The sequence below is a fragment of the Benincasa hispida genome, chromosome 7, assembly GCF_009727055.1.
Source record: "Benincasa hispida cultivar B227 chromosome 7, ASM972705v1, whole genome shotgun sequence".
Classification (NCBI taxonomy): domain Eukaryota; kingdom Viridiplantae; phylum Streptophyta; class Magnoliopsida; order Cucurbitales; family Cucurbitaceae; genus Benincasa; species Benincasa hispida.
Genome location: NC_052355.1, coordinates 8,242,127 through 8,269,692, shown reverse-complemented (window position 1 = coordinate 8,269,692; position 27,566 = coordinate 8,242,127). Strand labels below are relative to the sequence as shown.

Below are 27,566 nucleotides of genomic sequence, written 5' to 3'. Positions count from 1 at the left end.
ATGGCATTCAATGCTCGAAAATTTCCTAATGATGCTTCATCTCCAGCTTCAGACTACTGTACTTCAGGTTTCAAGATTTCCTTTCCATCATTAGTTTTGGTGGTTGGATGAGACCAACAAGTAACTACAGTCTTCTAAGTTTTACTGTGAATCAAGTTCAGAAAGGCAATCATTCAAGCTTTTCAGTATGAATAGTTTGTTCCATCTGGAATAGGAGAACGAGTGGTGGAGCTACCTTCCTTGATTTCATTCATGATCAAAGCATCAGAGGTAAAGGTGAGCTGATCTAATACCAATTGAAAAAGTTATAGGACGACACGTCCCTCGAACCACAGATGTTAAACGAAAAGCACTCACAAGCACTGTAACAACAGATATACTAACAGTAAGAAAACAAGTGAAGCAACATAGAAATTGGTAACCTAGTTCAATGAAATCCGACTATTTTTGGGCGACAATATGCTCGGGAAAGATAATTCACTGATATTAAAGAGTCATGCAATTATAACGTAGTACTTATCTGTAGTTCAATGACTACAACAGTGACTCACGTAGAACCCAATCTCACAGATCAACTAGACTTCTCCTAGATGTGAGACTTCTCTTGAAACCATTTAGGCTCTCTCTAAGTATGTCAATATTAGTGTTAAACACTTCGGTTTCTAACAGTGTGTGAAACTCTGCTCCAGTGATATTATCTTCCCTCTAACTCAGTGACTCCCTTCAATGACGAATCTTAGATACTCTCTAAGATAGAGAACTCCTTCTAAAAAGAATAAAGTCATAGGTTCCCCTAATACCGATAATCCCTTCTCAACAATAATGCCTTAGGGACCCCCTAAGATAGAAATTATCTTCAAGGACTTGCACTTTACACACAATGAAGTCACCCGGCGAAATATAGCAAGTAAAGATCAAAAACGTCGATGTTGCACAAATTGGCCACCAAGAATAGAAACACTTTCAAATCATAAATTAATGCAAAAACTCTACAAGAAAAACCATTATTCTACTTTTAAAAATTGTAGCCATGAAATGAAACAAAATCCTCGTTTGGAAATAATAAGTTGTAGCTCGAACAAGAAAAATATTAGACATAAATCTGTAGAAATTTTCCAGATAAATAAAGAAAAATATACTACAGGAAATAATATTATCAGTGATAGATGTTGAGACTAATTTTGTGACAACTACAAAATCCACCATATGTAACCTTAAAAAAATATAAAGTCAATCAACATATCTCCAACACTATTGATGCAAAAGCGTAAGAAACGGTAACGGTGATTGTAATGTGAAATTTAGCCATAAAAGCACATTATGTGTTAGTTGTCGGAAGGCCACACGTATGAGTATATTTATATGAACCGTCCCATGCATCAAATTATTATTTATGTTTTCTTAAATAATTTTGATGTAATTTTAGTAATTTCTAATTTTATCCATTTTATGACATATTAAGTAGGGGTATTTTTGTAATTTTGTTATGAATTATGATGGGTCATTAAGGTTTCGTTTAGGAGGAAGTTTTATGATGAATTGAGTTTGGGCTTTTGTGCTTCTTTCAAGACTAGCCAAGAGAGCTTTCTTAATTTGCAATTAATGTGTTGAGTTGGATGCTAAGAACATTCAAGTGGGATTGATCATCCTATCTTGTGGAGTGTTTCAATCTTTGGGCTTGGGAACTTGTTCTATCTTGTGGAGTGTCTCAATAGCTTGATCTTAAGGTAATCCATGTTTAACTTCATCCTTAAGGCTAAAATTGAGTTGATTTCGAGGTTTTAGTAATCGAGAATTAGATGTTCTCATATCAAAAGGGTTCTTAATTTCAATTCGTTAGGATTTTCGTATCAATATTGTTATCATTACCTTTACAGTTGAAACGGCAATAAGATTTTTAATCGGATTAATGGTGCCCTTTCATCTCCCTTAAATCACACTTTACCCTTTATATATACAACCACCTTAGTTCATTAAAAGTTACACTTCAAACACACCATATTGTGAGAGCAAAAAGATGTGGTTAGCTAGGACTTTAGATTTCGAATATGAGAGCTTTTTCAAGTACCCATCCGCAACGTGGATGTCGAGCTCCGAGACATCTAACCCATCCACTTCTCCGACAAAAATAGAGTCATCCACAGTAGAGGAGGGCTCTTCATCTACAATGACAGACATGGGGGCTGTAAGTACTCCCGAACAAACTGATACTCCTCCTCTATCACTGACTTCATTTCAAACGACGGATGTTTCACATCTGCTAGGTCGACAAATGAGTGTGAACCAACTACCTCCCTAGTAGGCCTCCCTGAAGACCGTCAATTTCCCTCCCAAATAGAACGGTAAGGAGAAAAAGGATAATGTGAAAGGGTGGAAAATAGGTTGTGCTGGTAAAGGACTTGGCACGCGGCACAAAAAGAGAGTGTATGGTCATCTCTTGTGAGACTAGAACTGATATTGTAAGAACAAGACTAGAACTGCTCCACCAATGATCATCTCTTGTGAGACAGTGTGTGGTCCTTTTTTCCTTTTTGTAAATTTTTGTATGTTTCTATGGGCCCCCTCGCCCGATATTTTTAAAAAAAATTGTTTCCATCACTCGAATTATTTTGTTCTTTTTCATATTATTTTTGTCAATTCTAAAGCACATCATATCTTTTATTGCAAATGTATTTTACAAGTTGAATTGTACAAAGAAGTATGCTGAATATAAATATACTTTAAGGCTAAGAATAGACCCTAAGAAACATCAACCAACCCCCCTAAAGACTCTCTAACCGTCCTAACCACAAAGACTAAGTCTAAATAGTTACATACTTAACACCCTCCCTCAAACTCATGGTGGTAACATAGGAATCAACTTGATTTTGTTAAGCAGTGGAAGGAAGTGACCAGAGGATAAAGCTTTGGTGAAAATATCAACAGGTTGCTCAGTAGTAGAAACAGCTCGTAAAAGAAGAGTTTTACTCTAAAGATGATGTCGAACAAAATGACAGTCATTCTCAATATGCTTGGTTCCCTTATGAAAAACATCATTGTGAGCAATCTAGATGGCACTACGATTGTCACAGTAAAGGATATGCAGACAGCTAGGAACTCTTATATTAGCAATAAGCCATCAGAGCCACAATAACTGGGACATGGCATCAGCCAAGGTACGATATTCAGACTTCGTACTCGAGCGAGAGACAACACTCTGTTTCTTACTCCACCAAGAAATAAGAGAGTTGCCAAGATAGAAACAATAGCCTGAAGTAGAATTCTAGTCAGTAAGACCACTAGCCCAATCAGCATCAGAGTAGCCAGATAAAACCAGGGATGACTAGGATGAAATCTAAATGCCATGGACTAAAGTGTCCTTGACATAGCGAAGAATATGAAGAACAACATTAAAATGAATAGTTTGAGGGGCAGCCATGAACGGACTTACAATATGAACAACATACGAAATGTCGAGGAGTCACTGCTAAGTAAATCAGGCTACCAACAAGTTGACGGTTGAGCGTGGCATCTTCAAGAGGAACGCCATCAAATTGAGTCAGGCGAACATTAGGATCGAGTGGTGTCGGGGCTGTAGTAGAGTGATCCTGAAATGCACCAATAAGTCTGAAACATACTTCGCTTAAGACAATGAATAGCCAGCATAGCTCATTGATACATCAAGACCAATAAAGTAACTAAGGGACGCCAAATCCTTCATCTCAAAGTGCTCGCCAAGGTAGTGTAAAAAGTGTCGTGTCATCAGGACTCGACGTAAACCCAAGTTGAATAATGGTGGAACTAAACGTTGCAAACCCGACCCACGGGGCTTGTTTCAACCATACAACACATGACGAAGAAGAAACTCTTTCTTAGATGGTTGAGAGATACCGGGGTGGTTGCATATAGACTTCTTCATATAAAGCCCCATTAAGGAAATCATTCTTGACATCCATCTGAAACAAAGGCCACTGTTTGGCTGCAGCAACGACTAAGAGATCCGAATAGATGTCATCCGGGCCATAGGTACAAAGGTTTCTTCATAATCTATCCTATATTCGTTAGAGTATTGTTTAGCCACCAGCCAGGCTTTATATTGTTCAATAGAACCATCAGAGCGAGTTTTGATCTTGTAAACCCATTTGGAACCAATAAGCTTCTTATCAGGATGTAAGTTAACATAGTCCCATGTGTGCATCTTGTCTAAGGCCTGGATATCGTCACTCATAGCTTGTTGCCACAGGTGGTTAGTATTCGCCTCATGAAAAGAGGTAGGTTCAACCAAGGAACTGATAGTGGAAAAATAATAAAAATCTTGAAGGTGAATGAGAGGTGCCCTCACCTGAGTGGAGCATTAAATAGGAGAAGTAGGATCAGGAGCCGGTTTAGACTCCACAGTTGAGACAGATGATGTATCGGGATCAACAGAGATGAGCTCAGATTGCTTAAGCTTAATATCACGAGAACATGCAGATGAAGGAAAAAGATTAACGGACTCATTGGGAAGAAAGAAAGGACGACCTGAAAGAGATTCATGAAAGGTCGAGATACTAGAAAATATTGTATGCTGCAAGAAAATGACATAATGAGATATGCGTAGTCTGTTTCATAGAGGATCCCAATAGCGAAAACCATTGTGCTTGATTCCGTATCCAAGGAAGCAACAAAGATGCGCACGTGATTCTAATTTAGTAAGTAGCATAGCACTCATAAAACAAATTAAAGTTGTATTCTTTCTCTTTGCAACTCCATTAGAAGCAAGTGAATATGGGGGAGTAGTCTCATGAATTATTTCTAATGATTCAACACAATAATTGAATTCAATTGGTTCATATTCTCAACCTCTATCGCTTCTAATTCTCTTAATTTTTCTACCAAATTGATTTTCAACTTCGACGAGAAATGTTTTAAAATTCTCAAAAGCATCACTTTTATTTTTTTTAATAAATAAAGAAGAGTATATTTTGAAATATCATTGATAAAAGTGATAAAGTATCTATTGCCTCCTCTAATTAAAATTCCTTCAAATTCGCACAAATTTCTATTTATCATTTTAGTGGTCGAAACCAAATACTTTTGTTTGTTTCCCATAGTAACGACTAAAATTGATTTTGACGTATTTGAATTTAGTACTATTTGTGATAACTATTTAGTTTCTAGTTTCTGAAAATTTTGTTTGTTTTCTTACCATTTATTTTATTTACACATGTTTTCTATAACATACCAAAAAAATTAGATAGCAAAATAAAAAAAAAAATTAATAGGTTAAGAGTCATGTTTATAAAACTAAATTTTGAAACCACTAGAAGAATGAACATATTAAAAATGTAGTTTTGAAAAAAAATGAAAACAGATTTTTCATTTGTAAAATGGCCCATTAGTGAAAAATAACAAAATATCCAATTATTGATTCAAAGTACCCCTCTCCCAAATGGCTACTGATATATTAAATTAAAGTATAAATAACAATTTTTATCCCTAAATTTTAAGGATTGTATCAATGAAAATCCTAAACTAATACTTTTATCGGTTTAAATTTTGAACTTTAGGGACAATATCAATTTAAACCTCAAACTAATAATTGTATCATTTAAATCCTGAACTTTCATAACTGTATTAATTTTAAGTTCCCCATTCTTGCTTATGCATTTCAATCCGCTCTCTCGAGTCTTAGATTTGGGTTTTAGACTACTCTCTCAAGTATGCCTAAATGATGAATGATGCACTCATAAGACAAGGTAACCTCATTAACTTGGCTGACGTAAGATTATTCCTATCTCTAGTGAATACTTGCCTACATTGCTTAATGCGACCAACCACTTATGCTCCCGGGCAGTTAGTTATTACTAACTTTACTCATAGACAAGTGTTGTGTCCGCCTATAGACAGGCATTGCTACAGCTTCACACTAAGAAAATAAGGTTTTCTCACACACTCACGCAACGCACACCTCTCGGTGGTTTGCTACATGCTTCATATCTCTAATCCACATGACTAAGTATGCGATACTCTAGCAATCTCACTAAGTGATGCAATGAAAGTTAATGGTGCTAAGTAAAGAAAAATGGATATGGAATCGAAGGAAACACAGAAATGCATTGAACACACAAAATGTATTAATTTCTTAATCCCAAAATGTAATACAATACAATATAAGAAAAGAAGAGAAAATGAAATGACCAGTTGGAAACAATGTCTTGCTTCCAGCAGATGTGTGTCAAGGCTGCCAGTAGTGCCATGGATGGGCGGTGGAGCTGACTCTCTCGAGATCTAGCTCCAGCCGAAGGCTCCGGTCGTCACTCGGAATGGAAGAAGGAGATGAACAACTCTCAAGCTTTTTTCTCAAGCATTAGTCTGGATCGCAGGGATAACCCTGGATAAATTGAAATTCTGCTCAGCGGCTTCTATATATAAAGCTTGGATCACCGACAGCATTTATGGACTGCTCTGATTCTGACATTCGCGGCACGTTAGTCCTTTTCTAAATCTCTGCTGCTAACGGCGTGGTAGGTGAAATGTCAACATCATCTTTTGATTTTCCTGAGAGATGTGTTGATGCGTTCATTCCACCAACCTTGCGATGATCCCACTATTATGCGTTATCGTGTAGTCACAATTGTGCAGTGACCACATTCGCTTGATACTGCAACTTCTACAGAATGACCCAACCGCTTGACGATCACAACTCCTATGCGATGGACGCATGTGGCTGATTACGCAAAACCCATGCATTGATCGTATGTGTTTGCATTTGCGATGGAGAGTTTCTCCACATGCGGTCATCTATGCGGTAGCCCAGCTTCCGTATTTGCATCCACTTCCTGCGTTAGCTACAAAAATAGACAATTTAACGCATAATAACGCATAAAAATGGGTTAGCCGAGATTATTAATGTTGAACACCGCAAACTCATTTTCTCATGAATTTCTAACAAAACTGCTGTATATTATGCTCTACAACCCTCATAATTCTAAATAAAAGGCCTAAGATGACACGCATTTCTGCATGTCATCACACCCCCAAACATAGAATCATGCTTGTCCTTAAGCATGCGTTATACTCAAGAAATTCTAAACTCACCTTCTTACTTTCCTTTGCGATGACCAGCTTTTCATAATATAATTTCCTCGTACCTCTAACCATCGCCGCAATCCCCTCCTCCACTTTGGCTGATTCTTCCAAAAGATATTTTCTAAATTTAAATCCGGCAAGCCTTTGCTCAAAAACTTTTTATTCATTCACCACAACTTTGTGTTTAGCTTTTGAGAATGCGTTCGTTCAAAACACTTCAAAAATTTGTGGTGACTTATTCGAATGTGGCATTGAACCTGGATATGCTCTTCGTTTTGGCTTACCCCTACGTGTGTCATGCGGGCATCCAACTTTGGTTGCATTCCATATTCAACTAACTCTTGTCTTGCTTGATTTGGCTTGCGTCGGACAGAGGAGTTGCGCGTATGCGTTGATCCTGGCAACTCACTTTCGTTTTGGCTTGCCCCTATGTGTGTCATGCGGACATCCATCTATGGGTGAGTGCCTTTCACAACTTAACTCTTATCAACATGGGTTTCCCCATTGCATTGACAGTGGAGTTATTATTCTCAAAATATATATTTTTTCTCTCTCTCTCTGTTTTTTTTTTTTTTTTTTGTATGACCGCAATGTAATGAACGCAATTCTCCCGAGACCGCTGCCACCCCCAAACTTAGAGGTTGGCAGCGTTCTCACCGCAAAGCTAAAAACAAACTTACAGGGTGGTAATAAACGTTTGAGCAAAGGTTTGCACATAATAAAACTGACTTTCAAAACTTGAAAAAACTATTAAAAGTAAAGTGAGCCTTGTTATGCTTAGTTAACGGATGTGGTGAATTATCCATACCATTATAGAAACATCACAAATGAGCGCAATCGGGAAAAGAGAATTTCAAAAGGATAATGCATAAAGGATAACAAGGAAGGACCTTAGGCAAGATACCGCATACGATCATGCATTGGAATCCACTCGATCGAAGCCATGCGTTGAAGGAGGGAAGGAAAATTTACGTTATACTGCGCATCGAGGAGAATTATTCTTCGCATCTACAAGGAGAAAACACACCACAAACAAGGAAGCAACTGCATGTCCAAAATAACAATAAAAAATAAAAATAAACTAAACTAAGAAAGCAAGGTAAAGATAGAGTAGAAGACGTCCCTGGAAAAATTGGAGTGTTGTCACCACAAGGAGTCTTCCATGTAGGAGATGGCTCTCAACTGCTTGGGTCAAGAAGCTCGTCCTGACCTTTGGAATTTTCGGCAATTATTGCGCGCATGCGGCCATCATGTGCTTAGAATTACCTTCAGCTCATGCGACTGATTGCCCTTCTACCTTGAGGTCAATATTGGCTTTCGGCGCATCACCTATACTTCAATATTGTTAGCAACTTGGTCCCACAAGTTACAATACTCCCAAGATAAAATGGTTACCTGTAGAGACACAAAAATCAACAAACAATTAGCTGCCAAGTCCCTGGCAATGGCGCCAAAAACTTGATGACGAAAAATTAAATTATCAAATCGTCAAGGACTTGATAACTAAAATTAAGTGAACATAATATGTGATGCATGTTCTTAGTGTATGCGTTGATTATCATAGGTCAGTGCTCAGACGTTGGAATGACCTATTAATTAACGAATGTATGCGATGACCATGTGTCCCTGTCACAAATTTTCTTACGCTCACGCCAAGTATAACACGAACGCAAGTTTCTCGGGTGATCCGAGGTCGAACTCAGGGACTTTTTGCTAGACGTATGTGGTAATGTGCATGTGGTGGTTGAATAAAAGAATGATGGAGGGGTTGTTAAGCTAACACTACTCCTACTCCTAACTAACAGACAACGCAATGAGAATATGCGTGAGAGGTAGAGACACGACAACTATTGACAGGAAGTAAATGGATGGAAAAATAGATAAATGTTGAGATGTCTTGACTGCAACAATGAGCTTCACCGCAAGAGTAACCTCAGCTAACGCAAGCTATGTGATCATGCTACACACACTTGAGCCTAATTCTAGGATGCATGCAATGTATATGCGATAGTGTCGAGAAGCCTATGCCTGCCTAAACCTCCATAACCCGCTCACGTGCTCTCATCGCATGAGCGAGATGGTCGTATACCACCATATCCTACTACTAGACGCATGCAATATCCTATCCATAGGGTGCATACGCTATGTAATAACAAATGGAGCTTATCTCTAAGTTCCCCATTCTTGCTTATACGTTCCAATCTGCTCTCTTGAGTCTCAGATTTGCATTTTATATTACTCTCTCGAGTATGCCTAAATGATAAATGATACGCTCATAAGACAAGGTAACCGCATGAACTTGGATGATGTAAGATTATTCCTATCTCTAGTGAATACTTGCTTACATTGCTTAATGCGACCAACCACTTACTCTCCCGGGCAATTAGTTATTCCTAACTTTACTCATAGACAAGTGTTGCGTCTGCTTATAGACAGACGTTGCTACAGCTTCACACTAAGCAAATAAGGTTTTCTCACACACTCACGCAATGCACACCTCTCAGTGGTTTGCTACATGCTTCATATCTCTAATCCACATGACTAAGTAAGCGATACTCTAGCAATCTCACTAAGTGATGCAATGAAAGTTAATGATGCTAAGTAAAGAAAGATGGATATGGAATCGAAGGAAACATAGAAATGCATTGAACACACAAAATGTATTAATTTTTTAATCCCAAAATGTAATACAATACAATATAAGGAAAGAAGAAAAAATGAAATGACCAGTTGGAAGCAATGTCTTGCTTCCAGCAGATGTGTGTCAAGGCTACCAGTGGTGCCATGGGTGGGCGGTGGAGCTGACTCTCTCGAGATCTAGCTCCAGCCAAAGGCTCCGGTCGTCACTCGGAATGGAAGAAGAAGATGAACAACTCTCAAGCTTTCTTCTCAAGCATTAGTCTGGATCGTAGGGATGACCCTTGATAAATTTAAATTTTACTCAGCGGCTTCTATATATAGAGCTTGGATCGTCGACAGCATTTATAGACTGCTGTGATTCTAACATCCGCGACACGTTAGTCCTTTTCTAAATCTCTGTTGCTAACGGCGTGGTAGGTGAAATGTCAACATCATTTTTTTATTTTCCTGAGAGATGCGTTGATGCGCTCATTCCACCGACCTTGCGGTGATCCCACTATTATGCTTTATCGTGTAGCCGCAGTTGAGCAGTGACCGCATTCGCTTGATACTGCAACTTCTACACGATGATCGTAATCGCTTGACGATCGCAACTTCTATGCGATGGACGCATGCGGTTGATTACCGCAACACCTATGTGTTGGTCATATGCGTTTGCATTTTCGATGGAGAGTTTTTCTGCATGCGATAGCCCGGCTTCCACTTTTGTGTCCACTTCCTGCGTTAGCTACAAAAATAGACAATTGAACGCATAATAACGCATAATAATGGGTTAGCCGAGATTCTTAATGTTGAACACTACAAACTCATTTGCTCATGAATTCCTAATATAATTGTCGCATATTATGCTTTACAGCCCTCATTATTCTAAATAAAAGGCCTAAGATTACATGCATTTCTGCATGTCATCAGGAACTCAGTTACACAAGACGGAATTCACTCCTTCCCCGACGCAGGGGTAAGTAAGATAGATTGCTTCTTTAAGGGCTGATTCCGGATCTTGAACATAGTGGTCACACCCTCTCTTTGGAATAGAGGACTCAGTCATAGTAGGACTATGACTTATTGTTCATTAGAGGAATCGGTGGTACTTAAGGAGATAGATGTAACTATAGGGGCAACACGATAAATTGGCCTAGTTGTACTTACAAGCGATTTGTGAAGGGTTATTGCACTATTGATTGGTTGATATGGACACATAAATATATTTGTAGTGAAAAGAGTACAGCTATCGGTCTTTAGTGGAGTGCCTAGCAGTTAATGAATGGTGGATCTCGTGACTAAAGAGTTTAGTCAGTTATTCATGTGTCGTTAGAGCTCCAAGCTATAGGTTCATAAGGTCCCCTTAGTAGCTCAATGGATTCAAGTTGAGAATCAGATTTATGGTTAGTTTGAAGTGTTCAAATTAACAAAAAGAAAATAAATTATATATGATATAATTGTGGTGATGTATTAGATACATTAATTGGAGGAATTGATATAAATATGATTTATATCAAATACCGTAAAATAGAAAAAAAAAACTATGGTTTATATGTTTCATGAGATGAAATATTAAAACTATAGGTTATAAAAATAATATGATAAGTTCATTATTTTATTTATTTATAATAAATTAATTATATGATAATTAATTCTTTTTCTCTAATAATCGATTGAGTGGGAGGGTATTGGAAGTTTTATGGTAACTGTGAGATAAAAGGAAAATTGTTTTTCCAAAATTAGTAGTTACCTCATTCGAAAAGTACTCACGGAAAAAGCTATCAAGTAAAAAAGTTTTATTAAGTGATAGCGTTAATAGAGACTAAACAATCGTGTAGAGTTGACTATAGGATAGTCATTCAGTTGATCGTTACTACATGATCGATTAGAAAAGTCTATGCGATAGGCTTCATTTACTAAACGATTGAGCACATCGTCTATGTAATAGACCAGCTTCTTATCTTCCACTTTCTCAATCGTCTACTCGATCATAGACCTTCAGTCTATTCCTCAAGGCAAGATCATACAGAGCTCAAAACTCCAAGATTCTCACACCGAGAATACCAAGGTAACTCTTGTGGTAATGTCATTACTCAGTTAGTGAATCGAGTTGGACTTGATTGGGTTCGTGGAGGCTGTATTCGTTGATCGTGCTTTTGGTATTTCTATTCATTGCATTTGAGGGTTGTTGTGGATGCATTGTAGATTGCTCACTTGAAAAATGGTTCTTCAAGGGTACATATACTTTATCCCTTGATTCTATGGTAGCATGTTATAATTTACGTATATGTATGACATGTTAGTTTCCGTTTAAAGATTGTAATTGTTTGTATTCAATCGGATTAGAATTTGGAACGATCCCTTCCGCTGCTCATGAAAATCCTCGTGTTAGATTTCCATCAATTGACAAGTTCAAGGAGTATAAGGCTAAAGTTGAAAACTTGTTAGGTAAGAAGATAAAAACATTAAGATCTAATCGTGGTGGAGAGTATATGAACCTTGAATTCCAAAACTATGTGATAGAACATGGAATCACGTCCCAACTCTCAGCCCCAGGTACACCTCAGCAGAATGGTGTATCAGAAAGGAAAAATAGAACCCTAATGGACATGGTTCGGTCTATGATGAGTTATGCTCATCTTCAAAACTCATTTTGGGGATTTGCAGTGGAGATTATATGTTACCTTTTGAAAAACGTTCTCTCAAAGAATGTTTCTGAAACACTTTTCAAGCTGTGGAGAGGCCATAAAGGTAGTTTACGCCACTTCAGAATTTGGGGATGTCCGGCCCACGTGCTTGTGGCTAACCCCAAGAAATTGGAACCGCGTTCGAAAGTTTGCCTCTTTGTAGGCTACCCCAAGAAAACAAGGGGTGGATATTTCTATGATCCGAGTGAGAAAAAAATATTTGTGTCGAAAAATGCTACTTCTTGGAAGAAGACCACATTCGGGATCATAAACCACGAACCAAGCTTTTTTTACATGGGATTTCTAGTGAGACTACTGAGAGTTCAATAAGAGTTGTTGAATAGACTGATAGATCAACAAGAGTTGTTGAAGTCAGTTCATCTAGTCAACCATCTCAAGAGTTTAGACTACCTCGATGTAGTGGGAGGGTTGCAAACCCACCGGAATGCTACATGGGTTTGACTGAAGCCCAAAACATCATCTCTGATGATGGGGTCGAGGATCCATTGTCTTATAAGCAAGCAATGGAGGATGTTGACAAAGATGAGTGGATTAAAACCATGAATCAGGAACTGAAGTCTATGTACTTTAATTCTGTCTGGGAACTTGTGGATCAGCCTGATGGGGTAAAACCTATAGGGTGTAAGTGGATCTACAAGAGAAAATGAGGTGTAGATGTAAAGGTGTAAACCTTTAAGACTAGACTCGTGGCAAAGGGTTATACCCAGGTCGAGGGAATGGACTATGAGGAAACATTCTCACTTGTTGTCATGTTGAAGTCTATCAGAATACTCCTGTCCATAGCCACATTTTATGATTATGAGATATGGAAAATGGACATCAAGACTGCCTTTCTGAATAGTAATCTTGAGGAGACCATTTACATGGCTCAACCAAAGGGATTCATTGTTTCAGATCAAGAGCAAAGAGTTTGCAAGCTTAATAGGTCCATTTATGGGCTGAAACAGGCGTCAAGATCGTGGAACATTAGATTTGACAGTGTGATCAAATCATTCAGCATTGATCAGAATGTTGATGAGCCTTGTGTTTACAAGAAAATCCTTAACAGCTCAGTAGCTTTCCTGGTACTGTACATGAATGATATCCTACTCATTGAAAATGATGTAGATTTTTTGACTGACATTAAGAATTGGCTAGCTGCCCAATTCCAAATGAAAGATTTGGGAGAGGTGCAGTAAGTTCTAGGGATCATGATCATTCAGAATTGTAAGAACAAGAGGTTGTCCTTGTCACAGGCATCGTACATTGACCAAATGTTGATCAGGTACAAGATGCAGAATTCGAAGAGGGGTTTATTACCCTTCAGGCATGGAATTATTTTGTCTAAGGAACAATATCCTAAGACACCTCAAGAGGTTGAGGAAATGAGACGAATTCCCTATGCTTCGGCTGTTGGAAGCCTTATGTATGCAATGTTATATACTAGACCTGACATTTGCTATGCAATAGTGATTGCCAGTCATTATCAGTCCAATCCAGGATTAGATCATTGAACGGCGGTCAAAACGATCCTCAAGTATCTTCGGAGAACGAGGGACTACATGCTCATGTATGGAGATAAGAGTTTGATCCTTACAAGATACACAAACTCTGACTTTAAAAAAGATAGAGATTCTCGGAAATCGACATAAGGGTCCGTCTTCACTCTGAATGGAGGGGCTGTAGTTTGGCAAAGCATCAAACAAGGATGCATCCTGGACTCCACTATGAAAGCTTAATAAGTAGCCACTTGTGAAGTAACTAAAGAGGTTCTTTGGCTTAGGAAGTTCCTTACAGATTTGGAAGTTGTTCTAAATATGTCTTTGTCGATCACACTCTATTGTGATAACAGCGGGGTTGTGGAAAATTCAAAGGAACCTCGGAGTCATCATAGAGGCAAGCATATCGAACAGAAATATCATTTGATTAGGGAGATTGTGCATCGCGGTGATGTGATAGTAAGGAAGATCGCGTCAGAGCACAACGTTGCTGATCCGTTTATAAAGGCTCTAATGGCTAAAGTTTTTTAGGGTCATTTGGAGAGTCTGGGTCTATAGGACATGCGGCATCTTGTCTAGGGCAAGTGAGAGATGATACTGGGTATAGAGTATGTCCTAGTTTATTATATATTGTACTAGTTTTTCATGTATTGTACATTAGTCTCCCAAGGCATTAGGACAAGTGCGAGATTGTTGGGATTGGTGTCCTAATTCTCTCGAAGTCTCGTAGTTTGTAAACAGTTTGTACACATTGTTATTAATAAAATAAGAGTTATATTATTTGCATATACTCATATTCAATAAACTAAGATCTATGGTTATTTCATGTAACCTTAAGCATGTATGTGTGACATACAAGTTGATCATGCCTTAAGTAATAACCTAAATGGTCTGTAGTATAAGGATAAAGGAGAGATACCTTATCCTAGTGACACTATGGATACAACCCGCTTTGTAGATATTTACAAGTGTTGTAAACTGCTACAGATGGTCTGAACCTGACCATTCATGTGGAGACATGCGAGCAGGGGTGTCCTATACAAAGAGTTTGTATAAGAACGGACCTCGAGATGATTAGTCTCTTTATATAACACCGTTGACAATTGACACTTACACTTCACTAAAACAACCATAGATGATGATCTTAATCCTGAGTGTTTTAGGAACTTCTGCCTATGAGGGCGGTCCTTTGATTAGTATGGGCGAGAGTGGTCAGATTGCCAACTCAACAAGCCTACCTTTTTTGCAGATTTGTCTGATTGAGGAGTTGGGAACTCAGTTACACAAGACGGAATTCACTCCTTCCCCAAAGTAGGGGTAAGTAAATAGATTGCTCCCTTAAGGGCTTTTTCTGGGTCTTGAACATAATGGCCACACCCTCTCTTTGGAAGACAGGACTCAGTCATAAGAGGATTATGACTTATTGTTCATTAGAGGAATCAGTCGTACTTAAAGAGTTAGATGTAACTACAAGGGAAAAATGGTAAATTGGCCAAACTATACTTACGAGCGATTTGTGAAGTGTTATCGCACTATTGATTGGTTGATATGGACAAAGAAATATATCGGTAGTGAGAAGTGTGCGGCTGTCGGTCTTTAGTAGAGTGCCCGATAGTTAACGAATGGTAGATCTCATGACTAAAAAATTTAGTCAATTATTCACGTACCGTTGGAGTTTCAAGCTACATGTCCATAAGGTCCCCTTGGTAGCTCAATGGGTTCAAGTTGAGAATCAGATTTTGGGTTAGTTTAAAGTGTTCAAATTAACAAGACGAAAATTTATTAATATGATATAACTGTGGTGATGTATTAGATACATTAATTGGAGGAATATTTATAAATATGATTTATATCAAGTACCATAAAATAGAAAAAAAATTATGGTTTATATGTTTCATGAGATGAAATATTAAAATTATAGGTTATAAAGATAATATGATAAGTTGGTTATATATTTTTCTCTAATAACCGACTGAGTGGAAGATTATTTGAAGTTTTAAGATAAAGGTAAAAAACTTTTTCCAAAATTAGTAGTTACCTCATTCAAAAAGTACTTACAGAAAAAGCTATGAAGTAAAAAAGTTTTACTAAGTGATAGCGTTGACAGAGAGTAAACGATCGTGTAACGAAGTCTATACGATAGACTTCATTTACTAAACGATCGAGTACATTGTCTATGTAATAGACTAGCTTCTTATCTCCCACTTTCTCGATCGTAGACCTCCACTCTCTTCCTCAAGCCAAGATCATACAAAGCTCACAACTCCTTGATTCTCACACCGAGAATACCAAGGTAACACTTATGGTAGTATCTTTACTTAGTTAGTGAATCGAGTTAGACTCGATTGGGTTCATGGAGGTTGTATTCTATTGGGAATGTCCTATAACTTGCAGTTCGTGTTAAACATTTTTATTTAATCAATAAAAATGACTTGTTGATTTTGCATCTTATTATGAAAATCCAATAAACGCATCCTTGGCTATAGTTTGAATGTTGTAACTTTATGTAGTGACATAAACAGGATCAAGTTGACAGTATATAGCCTAAATGATCTAATAAGTATATGGATGAAATTGGGTATCTCATCCTGGTAACACTATTGGATGTGACCCACTCTGTAGTTGTTACAAGAAGTTGTAAGGTGCTACAAACAATGTGATCCACAAATCGTTCATGTTGAGACATGAGAGTGAAGGCATCCTATGCAATAAGTTTGCATATAAATTAGACCACGAAAATAATCACTTTTCTTTATAACGACCGTTTACTGTTAAAACTAACTATTTCATTTATTATATAACCTAGGTTAACTCGATCTTAATCCTGAGCTAGCTATGAACTCCTGTTTGTACAGGATTATCCTTTGATCTACAAACAGTGAGAGTAGTCTAACAACACTGTTCAATAAGCATACCATTTTGGGGATAAGATCGGATGAATAGCTGGGGACATAGCCTTGCAAGATGGAATTCACTCCTACCTTATTTAGGGTTAGCTGATAGGTTGTTTTCTTAAGTATTGAATCCAGGTCTTGAACAATCGAGGCCCCACCTTCTCATTATAGAGAAAAGATTTGATTCATAGAGATTATGAATCATAATTGTTCATTAGAGGATTAGTAGGAACTTAAGGAACAAGATGTAGTCAAATGGGTAAAACGATATTTTTGACAGCTGTGATTACGAACAAGCTGTGAAGAATTGACTTACGGATTATGGTTATTAAGTGGACATAATATATCTATAGTGAGGGGAGTTCAACTATGGGCTATAGTGAAGTATCTCATTAGTTAACGAATAGGGGTTAGATCGGACTAATGAGTTTAGCCGATTAATCTCGAATTGTTGGAGCCCATGATCTATAGGTTCGCGAGGTCCCCCTACTAGCTCGTAAATGGATAAGCTTTAGGGTAGCTTGAGAGATTAATTTGAACGTTCAAATTAAACGAAACAAGATAATAAATGTTTAAATATGATTTAAATATATAAAGATGACTATTGTGCAAAAATTAATTTAATATTTGATATTAAATTAATTATTATTTTAAATTAATTTGTGAAATTAATTTATGAAAATCAAATTTTGAATTAAAATGATTTAATATCATTTTTGGTTTTAAAAAGAAAATGAAAATCATTTGCATGATTGGACAAAAATGGAAAATGGGTATTTCCCATTACCATCATCTTTGTGCTCTCACAAAATACATTATCTTCTTGACCTTGATTCTCCAATCATCAACTGCAAGCCATGTACTCCATCACTTTGCATGTTCATCTATTATATAAAGAAGAATGGAGTTATGGGAGAAGAGGATAATGAATAGAATTTCGAAAGAATTTTCTCTGAAGAAGAAGTTGTCTTCTTTGTCTGTGCTGCTGTGAGTTTCTCTGGTTTCCTCACTTCTTCAAGCTATTCTTGAGTACCATAACTCTGCCTAAAGCTCCAAGAGCATAGTAAGGAAGGCTTTGAGGTGGTTCACGTTGATAACAAGGGCAGACGACAGCTGAACAGACATTATCTTGAAGAGTTCATCAAAGGTATGTTCATAAAACCCATTCTTTTTAGAAGAGCATGCTTTAGTTTTTGCTAAAATTAGTGAAATAGAAAGCTTATGGATCCTTGATATTTCTGCTGCATGTTGTTTTACACTTTCAGTATTCATTGTTCATGCTGTTAGTGTTTCTATTCGTTGAGTTCAAGTGTTGTTGTGGACGCATTGTAGATTGTTCGAGGGATACATGAAGAATGGTTCTTCAAAGTACGCATACTCTATCCCTTGATTCTATGGTAGCATGCTGTAATTTCTGTATATGCATGACCTGTTAGTTTCCATTTAAAGACTGTAATTGTTTGTGTTCAATCGGATTAGAATTTGGAACGATCCCTTCTGTTGCTCATGAAAATCCTCGTGTTAGATTTCCTTCATGTTAATAATCGTGATTGAGGTTGTGGTTGAGGTCATGATCGTGGTAGAGGAAGAAATAATTACTATTTTTGTTGTGGTCATTCTAAGCATTCAAATTTCAAAATAACCATACAAAATATTGATCACAAAGGAAAAGCTCTACAATATAAGAGTTTAAAAAGTGTTGAAAATAAATGCTTCCGCTGCGGAATGACTGGGCATTGGTCACATATCTGTTGTACATCAGAACACTTAGTTGATCTCTATTTATGTGGATCTCAATAATGATATTTATATGAGAATCCTAGAAGGATTTAAGGTGTCTGAAACATATAAATCAAATTCTCTGGAATTATATTCAATAAAGTTACAGAAGTCATTATATATATTGAAACAATCAGAACGAATGTGGTATAATTGCTTGAGTGGATATTTGTTGAAAGAATGATATCAAAACAATCTAATATGTTCGTGTGTTTTTATAAAGAAATCTTAGTTATATTTTTTTTATTATAACTATATATTGACGACTTAAATATAATTGGAACTCTTGAAGACTTTCAAAGGCACTACAATATCTTAAGAAATAATTTGATATGAAAGATCTCGAAAAAAAAAATGCCTTAGCTTACAAATTGAGTATTTAGCATATGGGATATTTGTTCATCAATCAACTTATATAGGAAAAATTTTGAAAAGGTTCTGTTGGGCTTGTCTACAACACACTGAGGCCCAAAACTAGAAAAGAAATCCACACCACGAGCTGAAAACCACTGGTTTCAAAAACTGATGGCTAAAAGCACAATCCATGTGAAAAACAGATACAGCCTTATACATTGATGGCCAAGATCTCACTAACCCACTATCCTCTATCTGATTGCTTTCAGTGTGACTAACCCTTTCATTTTGTTCATCTTCATATTAGAGAGAGAACGAGAGAGAAAGAGTTGAACAAGGGAAACTCTGTCAATTTATCTGTAGAAAGCTGATGAAGAAGATGAAGATCGAGCAGAGCTCGGAGATGAAGATGAAGAAGAAGAAGAAGAAAACACTAAGGTTTAATGTGGTTCGGCAACAGAGGCCTACATCCACGGAGGAGCTAAGTGATTTCTTTTTTGCAGAGATCGGAAGAAAAGTATAGATTAGTGTCTGGAATTTTTTATTTTTTTATTTTTTTATTTGTGCATTCTAAATCTAAAGCTAGTATCCTTTATATGTAAGATTTATAAAGTAGTTACAACCACATGCAAAGTTAATTTCATACATTTCCTCAAAAAATCTTTGCCTTGAAATGAACTTTATCTAGATTCAGCTCCTCTTTGATAAACTTTCCCTTTCATCCTTTGTCTTGTAGCTCAAATTCAATGATATCCAAAAAATTTTGGAGTATGAACTGGGTCACTGCTTTGGTCAGCATGTCAGAAGCGTTATTTGAGGTATGTATTTTCACAACTTCAATCTTCCTTTCTTCAATCTGTTCACATATGAAGTGATATTTTACATCTATATGTTTTGTTCGATTGTGATATTGAGGATGTTTAGATAGATGTATGATGCTTTGATTATCACAATATATCTTTACTGTATTTTGTTGTATACTGAAATCTTGTAGTAAACTTTTAAGGCAAATGTCTACTTATGATAGGGCAATAAATTATGCCTCAGTGGTAAGGGCTACCACTGATTGCAGTGAAGCCTTCCAACTTTGAATACAACTTCAATATAAGAAGATATAACCAGATAGAGACCTTCTTTTGTTGAGGTCTCCTGCATAGTCTGAGTCGACATAGCCAAACAATTTTATTTCTGTGTCAAAAGTTTGTTGGAATAGTAGTCTAGCACTCACAATGCCCTTTAGATATCTCATAATCCACTTGGTAACCTCCCAATACCTTTTTCCTGGGTTGGCCATGTACCTACTGACCAAACTAGTTGCATATGTTATGTCCGGCCTTGTAGAAATCATTACATACATAAGACTTCCTACAACTTGGGAGTAGGGAATTGTAGACATTAGCCTTAAATGCTCAACATCTGTTTCTTTGGGTGAATTTTCTAATGATAGTTTGAAATGATGTATTATAGGTGTGCTAATTGCTTTTGCTTCTATCATATGATATCTTTTTATTAATTTCTCACAATATTGGGTTTGATCTATGCATAGTTTTTTTGTTGTTCTATCTCTTTTAATATCTATACCAAGTATTCTGTTTGCATTTCCCATATATTTCATTTCAACCTCTCATTTCAAAAGATCTTTGACCTGTTTCAAATCTTTTATGGTAGTTCCTGATAATAGCATAGAGTGAAATATGAATTTCGTTTTCACGTCTTTGTATTGTTCATTCGGTTGGTTGTTAACAACAATATTGACATTTTCTGATTTGAGTTTCGAATCTAATATTTCAAGTGGGTTTTGCATTATGATTTTAGTTTAGAGCATGTAAAAAGAAGAATGAGAAGGCATTTTTTAGATCATGTAACTTCTGGTTTGAGAATTTGATATGCTGTTCTTTTAATTCATTAGACGGTTACTTGGAGGTTATAGTGTACCCTTCTTGTGAATTTGAGTGAATATTATATAGATGTAGATATGAGTATGTGCACTAACTTTCTCCTATCTTGACAATCTCAGGACAAGCGACCCTACAGCATTTAGTTGTTAGTAAACTCGATAGAATTTTAGCATAAGTAGGTGGCCACTTTAGATTGCATATAGTCTTATTGAAAGTCTAAAGACATTAACATCGGAATCCATCAATCTTAGTTCCAAGTGTTCCAAATCTTATTTGGCTTTAGTTATATTTGTCTGAATGGAAGTATCTGGACCTTTGTTGACAAGTTACCCTATCCATATTATTGGAAGGGGAGAGTGACGATGGTTCTTCATTTCGTTAAGTGGGTGTTAGTTTCTAGATTGTGTGAGGAGATCGGATTTGAGATTGGTAATTAATGACTAAAGTCAGCCTTTGAGGGTGACCTTCTTCACAAAATGGTTGTAGCATTTGCTCTTGTAGTTTGATGGTCTAGGGAACCAAGCTTTGGTTGGGGATAGTATATATAAACATGGGATAGAATAAGGTTGAGATAACACTTTTGTGAACCACTAAAAACCTAATTCTCAACCTAGCCATGTTTCATTTACTTTGGTGGGGTCTTCCTGTCTCTTAGCTTGCATTTTAGAAGGTAGATCTGATGTGATTTGGGGACATATGAGCTTTCTTCCCATTTGTTTTTCATTCAAAGGAAGCATTTAAGATGAGAGGCGACGTCTCTCTCATATGGATTGCTCTAGCCATCTTGTTTTTTCTTCTACTTTTTCTTCTTCATTTTATTTTCTTGAGGAATATTATATCACAAATAAGGAGGTGGGATTTCTAATCTATAACCCATAAGGTGAGGTATACATGCCTAACCATTTGAGCAAGCATGTTGGCTCTTAGAAGGTTACATTCTAAAGATTGTGAAGTTCTTTCTGTGATGAAGTAGAGAGAAGTGGAAGAGACAAACATATTGAGGGAGAGAATATCCTCTTAGCCTATACATTGAGGTTGAACATTTCATATATATACCTAGGTTAAAGTAGTTGCAAGATAGAAGTAAATCAAGACTAAAGAAATAAATAATAAATTAAAGACATCACAGAAACAGGTAATCTTTTTTCGTTAAATAACTTACATGTATTTTTTTTATTCAGTTAACTCCTCTTTTATTTCCTATGAAATTATCATATGTTGAACCAAGTGAGGAACTTTCATAAATATTACTGCAAGCATACCTAAGCCAACAAACATTCCTCCAACTTTTCCAATATCTTCTCCATCGGTAAATTTATTTGTAATATGGTACAAATTATTATCTAATAATAATATCTCATATTTCCCTTTTGATAGATTATCAATAAGAATAGTCAAATTAAGTGCAAGCTATTAGATTGGTACGACTCGGGAGAGATTGTTGTAGAAGGACAATAGTCTTCTAGTAATCCAACTTCTCTTGTTCATCATATTCCTATTGGTCCACATGCAGTTAGAGTATGGTTTTATGTATCAAACAAACCCAATGCATATTTATGGAGGCCTACATCAAAAATGATGTGTATTGAAGAAGCTTTGGGGAGTGCAATAGCATGGTCATCTGATAAAGTGACCATTGGTATGTTATTTTTGCTTATTTATCTATATCTATTAAACATTTTCTATGTTTGCTTAATATTCACTATTGTTGGTTTCTACGTAATTATAATATATAAAATATAATATAAATTTATGTAGGTGAATGAGATGATGCCTTACCGGAGGAAAAAAGAACCAACAATGAAAGCTCAACTACATGATAATATAATCTTGAACACTTGGTGAATTTTGTATTTTGAGGGCTAAATTTTATATTTTGAGGGCTAACTTATGTTGTTGGTACATTCACTACTTTATCTAGCATGTATCGTTTAGACGACAACTTTATTCGATGAAATTATTAAATAGAATAGATTATGAATGAAAGTTATTAGTATTTATTGTGCTATGAAGTATCTTATGTATGTAAATTTTAACTAAAATTGAGTACTTGAACTAAATTTTATCAAAAACTAATTCAAATTTTATTTTTGAGAAAAGTTACTTCTTTTATAGCCATGAGTTATAATATTGGATCATTGTTAATCTATCATACGAATAGTTAAATTAATAATAAAAATTGATCATAGCTATTCCTAATGTCAAGCTTCTTAATTGGCTTCAAGAAATTAGAAATCAATTAAGTTTGCATGAGAAAATATTGCTTTTGAAACAAAATAATCTAGAAAAAAAAGTTTCTAGACTTATACATGTCATTGACAAAATAGTCCATAAAACCTTGCATAACTTAATGAAGTAAATAAGTTTCTTGGATTTCAATCTTTGTTTTACATACATATCATTTGACACGACAGTCCATAGAATCAACACCCTTGAACTCCTATGTTTCTTGCTTTCAATCTTTGTTTTACTTTTGTTTTCTTTAAATTTTGAAAAATCACATCATCTAAGTTCAAATCCTTAAATAAAATCAACATGATTTTTCAATAACTACACTAAATTTGTGAATTTGGTCTCCTAAAGATGATATTCAGTCTCTCAAAGTCGTTTTACTATATTATAATTTGATGCATGTGCTTGCACCATATTAATTCACTATTATTGAAAGGTCTAGGATGTTAAGACTCAACTATCCTTAAAAGAGGAAGTTGGTTAGATTGTGGAAAGTTGTAGTAATGCCTGGGGTTTAGTTACCTTTCTTTAAATTGTATTTTCGATTTATGTAATTTACAATTCTAGCACAGGTTTGATTCAGTTATTTCATATTTCTATACTAATTATTCTTGATATTGTTGGGGTTGATACCCTAAATCTCATAGGATTCTATAGTTTGTAATTGTATTGTACAAACATTTTATTTATGTAATAAAATATGTGATGTTTTATTTCAAAATTAGTTGCATTAACCACAAACCAATAAACTAACATTTAAGGTTATATTGTAGCTTAAGCATGTATGTAGAGACATATAGGTGGATCATGTTTAAGCGATAACCTAAATGGTCTGTAGTAGATAGATAAGGTTGGATACCTTATCCTTGTGACACTATAGTATGGTCCGCTTTGTAAATGTTACAATTGTTGTAAAGTGCTACAAATGATCTGATCCTAATCATTCATGTGGAGACATGTGAGCGGGAATATTCTATACAAAGGAGTTTGTATAAGATTGGACCACAAAATGACTAGTCTCATTATATAACGTCATTCATAATAGAGACTTTCATTTCACTAGGATGACCATAGGTAACATGACCTGAATCCTGAGTGAGTTGAGAACTCCTACCTATGAAGGCGATCTTTTGATTTTTATGGGTGAGAGTGACTAGATCACCGACTCAACAAGTCTACTATTTTGAGGATTCGTCTGATTGGGAGCTAGAAACACAGCTACAAAAGAAGAAATTCACTCCTTCCCTAATATCGGGGCAAGTAGATAAATTGCTCCCTTAAGAGCTGATTTCAAGGCTTAAACAATGTGGTGTCACACCCTCTCCTGGCCTGAGAGAGGTTTGGTCATAGTTGGACTATGATTTATTGTTCATTAGAGGGATCGATGGTACTTAAGGAGTTAAATGTAACTATAAGGGAAAAACAGTAATTTTGGTCCAATCGTACTTACGAGCAATTTGTGAAGGGTCATCGTACTGTTGACTAATTATATCCAATGGACACAGAAATAAATCTGTAGTACAAAGAGTGCAGGTGTCGGTCTTTAGTGGAGTGTCTGATAGTTAACGGATGGTGAATAATTAAAGAAGTTTAATTAATTATTCACGTACCGTTGAGGCTTCAAGCTACAGGTCCATGAGATCCCCTCTATAGCTCAACGGGAATTAATGAGAATCAATTTTTGGATTAATTTGAATTATTCAAATTAATTGAGGTAATTAATTATATGTGATATAATTAATTTAATCTAATAATATATGATATAATTACTATAATGTATTTTAATACATTATAATATAAAGTTTATTTGAGAGGAAATAAATATTTGAATATGATTCAAATATTAATTATATGAATTTGATTAACATAATTAAATTTCATATAAATGGGATTTATATTAAATGTCATTGGTGAGAGAATAGAAACTATAGGTTATATTGTATTTGATACAATATAGAAACTATAGGTTATGTGTCATATTTGATATAATATATAGTTTAATATATATTATATGATAAGGTAGTTATCATATAAATATATATATTAAATTAATTTATGAAAATAATTTATTTTATTTTATTTTATTTTAAAAATCATCTTGGGAGGAAGTTACTCTCCCCCTATTTTCTCTCTAAAACGTGGTAGTGGGGGAAGTTGTTCTTCTTCGTGGTGTGGTTTTTCACAAGAAGATATACATAGAAACGTTCAGAAGATAATTTGTATCTCATCTCTTTTTCTCATCTCTCTCAAAATCCCTCTCTTTCAAAGTAGCCAGAGCCCACAAAACTCTTAGATTCTCACCTAGAGAATACAGAGGTAAATTTCGTGGTGGTATCCTTATTGAAGATTGAGGGTTCCAGATTGTTCGTGACAAGATTCAGAGAAGGAATCTCGTGAAGAAGAGTTCCTCAAGAGTAAGGTTTCTTCAATCATTTTTCTTGTCTGTAATCTCTCCTTTTAAGCATGCTACAATTATCTTTTAAATGCATAATCTGTATGTTTTTGCTGTAAAATTTATGTTCTGTAAATTTTGGATATTTGGTCTGATCCCATGCTTTTACTCAAGGACCTTCAATGGTTCCTTCAGATATAATATAGACAATTTACTTTTAGCTATTGTCTAGACACCATTAAAGTTGGTGACTTTTCAAATATTTTGGTAATGATATGATATTGTCTACTTTGGATTCAAGTTCATTTGACTTTTTTTTTTCTTTTTTTTTTTTTATTCATAAAACCACAAACCATTGAAAATAGTTGTCCTCATTTAATTAGACCATAACATGTACATGAAGTTGATAGTTCTATTTTAGTACACAGAAGAAAAGGTTTAAAAAGATTCTAATTAATAGAATACTCTTTTACTCGAATAGCTCTAAATATTTGAAGTGAGAGATAAAATATGAATTTAAGAAAATTTAATGAGCAAGTGTTGAGATTGTATGTTCAAACATATATGCAAATTTTAGCTTGTGATGTTTCATATTTACTCTAAATCACATCTATACACTAAAAGATACACTATTTCATTATTTAACCACTTTGACTGGAATAGTTGAAATGAGAAAAAAAAAAGTCAAATATATCTCTAGAGTCAGATCGTGATATTCCATATGTATGGTCTAGATCACATCCACATATGAAAGGATATATCGCTTCGTCATGCAACCACTAACTCTTAATAGTTGCAATGGAGCAAAGGACATGACTCTTTGATCAAATAATATATCTTGATATTTCATATCTATGCCCTACATCATATTCATAGACGAAAAGAATATACCACTTCGCATGTAACCACCTCGACTCGAATAGTAATATACAAAAGGTAAAATAGTTGTAGCATAGCTGCCTATAGAGCTACCCCTATGTCTAGATGGTTCAATGGCATCTAAAAACTTAAAAGAGTGAGAAAAAGATTAATAGATTATCAGTACTTTCACTGCTAATTCTGGGCTTCTTTCTTGGAGGTTCATGCTTTGTTGCAGGCGATGCAAGTTTCAGTTTATCGGGTTCAACGTCCTCATCGTACAGCAAGTTCATAAAAGATTTGAGAAACACTCTTCCATCAAACACGAAAGTGTACAATATAACTCTCTTACTCGGCTCTGCTGCCGGCACAAATCGGTACACACTAATGAAACTCTCCAATTACGATGCAAAATCAATCACAATGGCTATAGATGTAACAAACGCTATATCATGGAATATCTTGTCAACACAACTTCCTACTTTTTCAATGAATCTGATGCTAAATTTGCTTCTCAATATGTATTCAAAGGAACCACAAGCATTACACTTCCATACTTTGGCAATTACGAAAGGCTTCATATCGCTGCAGGCAAAAATCACGAGAAAATTCCTCTTGGATTCCAAGCTTGTTTCATTACGACTCGGCCGTTGCTGCTGCTGCATTCCTTGTGATTATTGGAGCGTAAAATAAATGTCCGACAAAGTATTAAAAACGTCGAGATAGGTTATGCCGAAGCTTTTTTTTTAGTATATTAATGAAAAGTTGTGCATTGACTTGTTCTAGGATCTCATCTCCATTCATTACAACGGGTGGAGGTCTACGCTCCAATTTACCATCATGTTGCTCTCTTACGCCAATTGTGGTTATCTGGAAGATAACGTGGATGATCCATGAAAGAGATTTTTCCTCTTATCTTAAATAACGATCTATCTTGTTTACAAATGGGACATGCTTGATAGCCTTTGGTACTCCATCTTGAAATGTCCCCGTACGCAAGAAAGTCATTAATAGTCCACAACAAACATGCACGTAACTGAAAGTACCCCCCACTCATGCAATCGTAAGTGCGCACACCATTTTTCCATAACTCTTTCAACTCTTCAATGGTTGTAAATAGACGTTAATTTCCTTTCTAGGAGACTTTGGTCCTAGTATAAGTAAAGACATGAAAAAATTAGATTCCTTCATACACTTCCATGGTGGAAAATTGTAAGGAACAAGCATCACAGGCCACATGCTATATGCAGTAATCATATTCCCAAATGTATTAAATCCATCGGAAGCTAAGGCTAACCGAA

The 27,566-nt window shown here is 35.8% G+C and overlaps 1 protein-coding gene across 1 annotated transcript; it reads left to right on the top strand.

Annotated features, from left to right (window-relative positions):
- Positions 1-26,953, top strand: LOC120080960 (ribosome-inactivating protein luffaculin 1-like). The gene is given in 7 exon segments (XM_039035642.1): positions 1-67; positions 215-276; positions 19,249-19,323; positions 19,389-19,470; positions 26,504-26,707; positions 26,710-26,886; positions 26,889-26,953. Coding segments are annotated over 7 exon segments (732 nt in total).
- Positions 26,954-27,566: the final 613 nt, after the last annotated feature.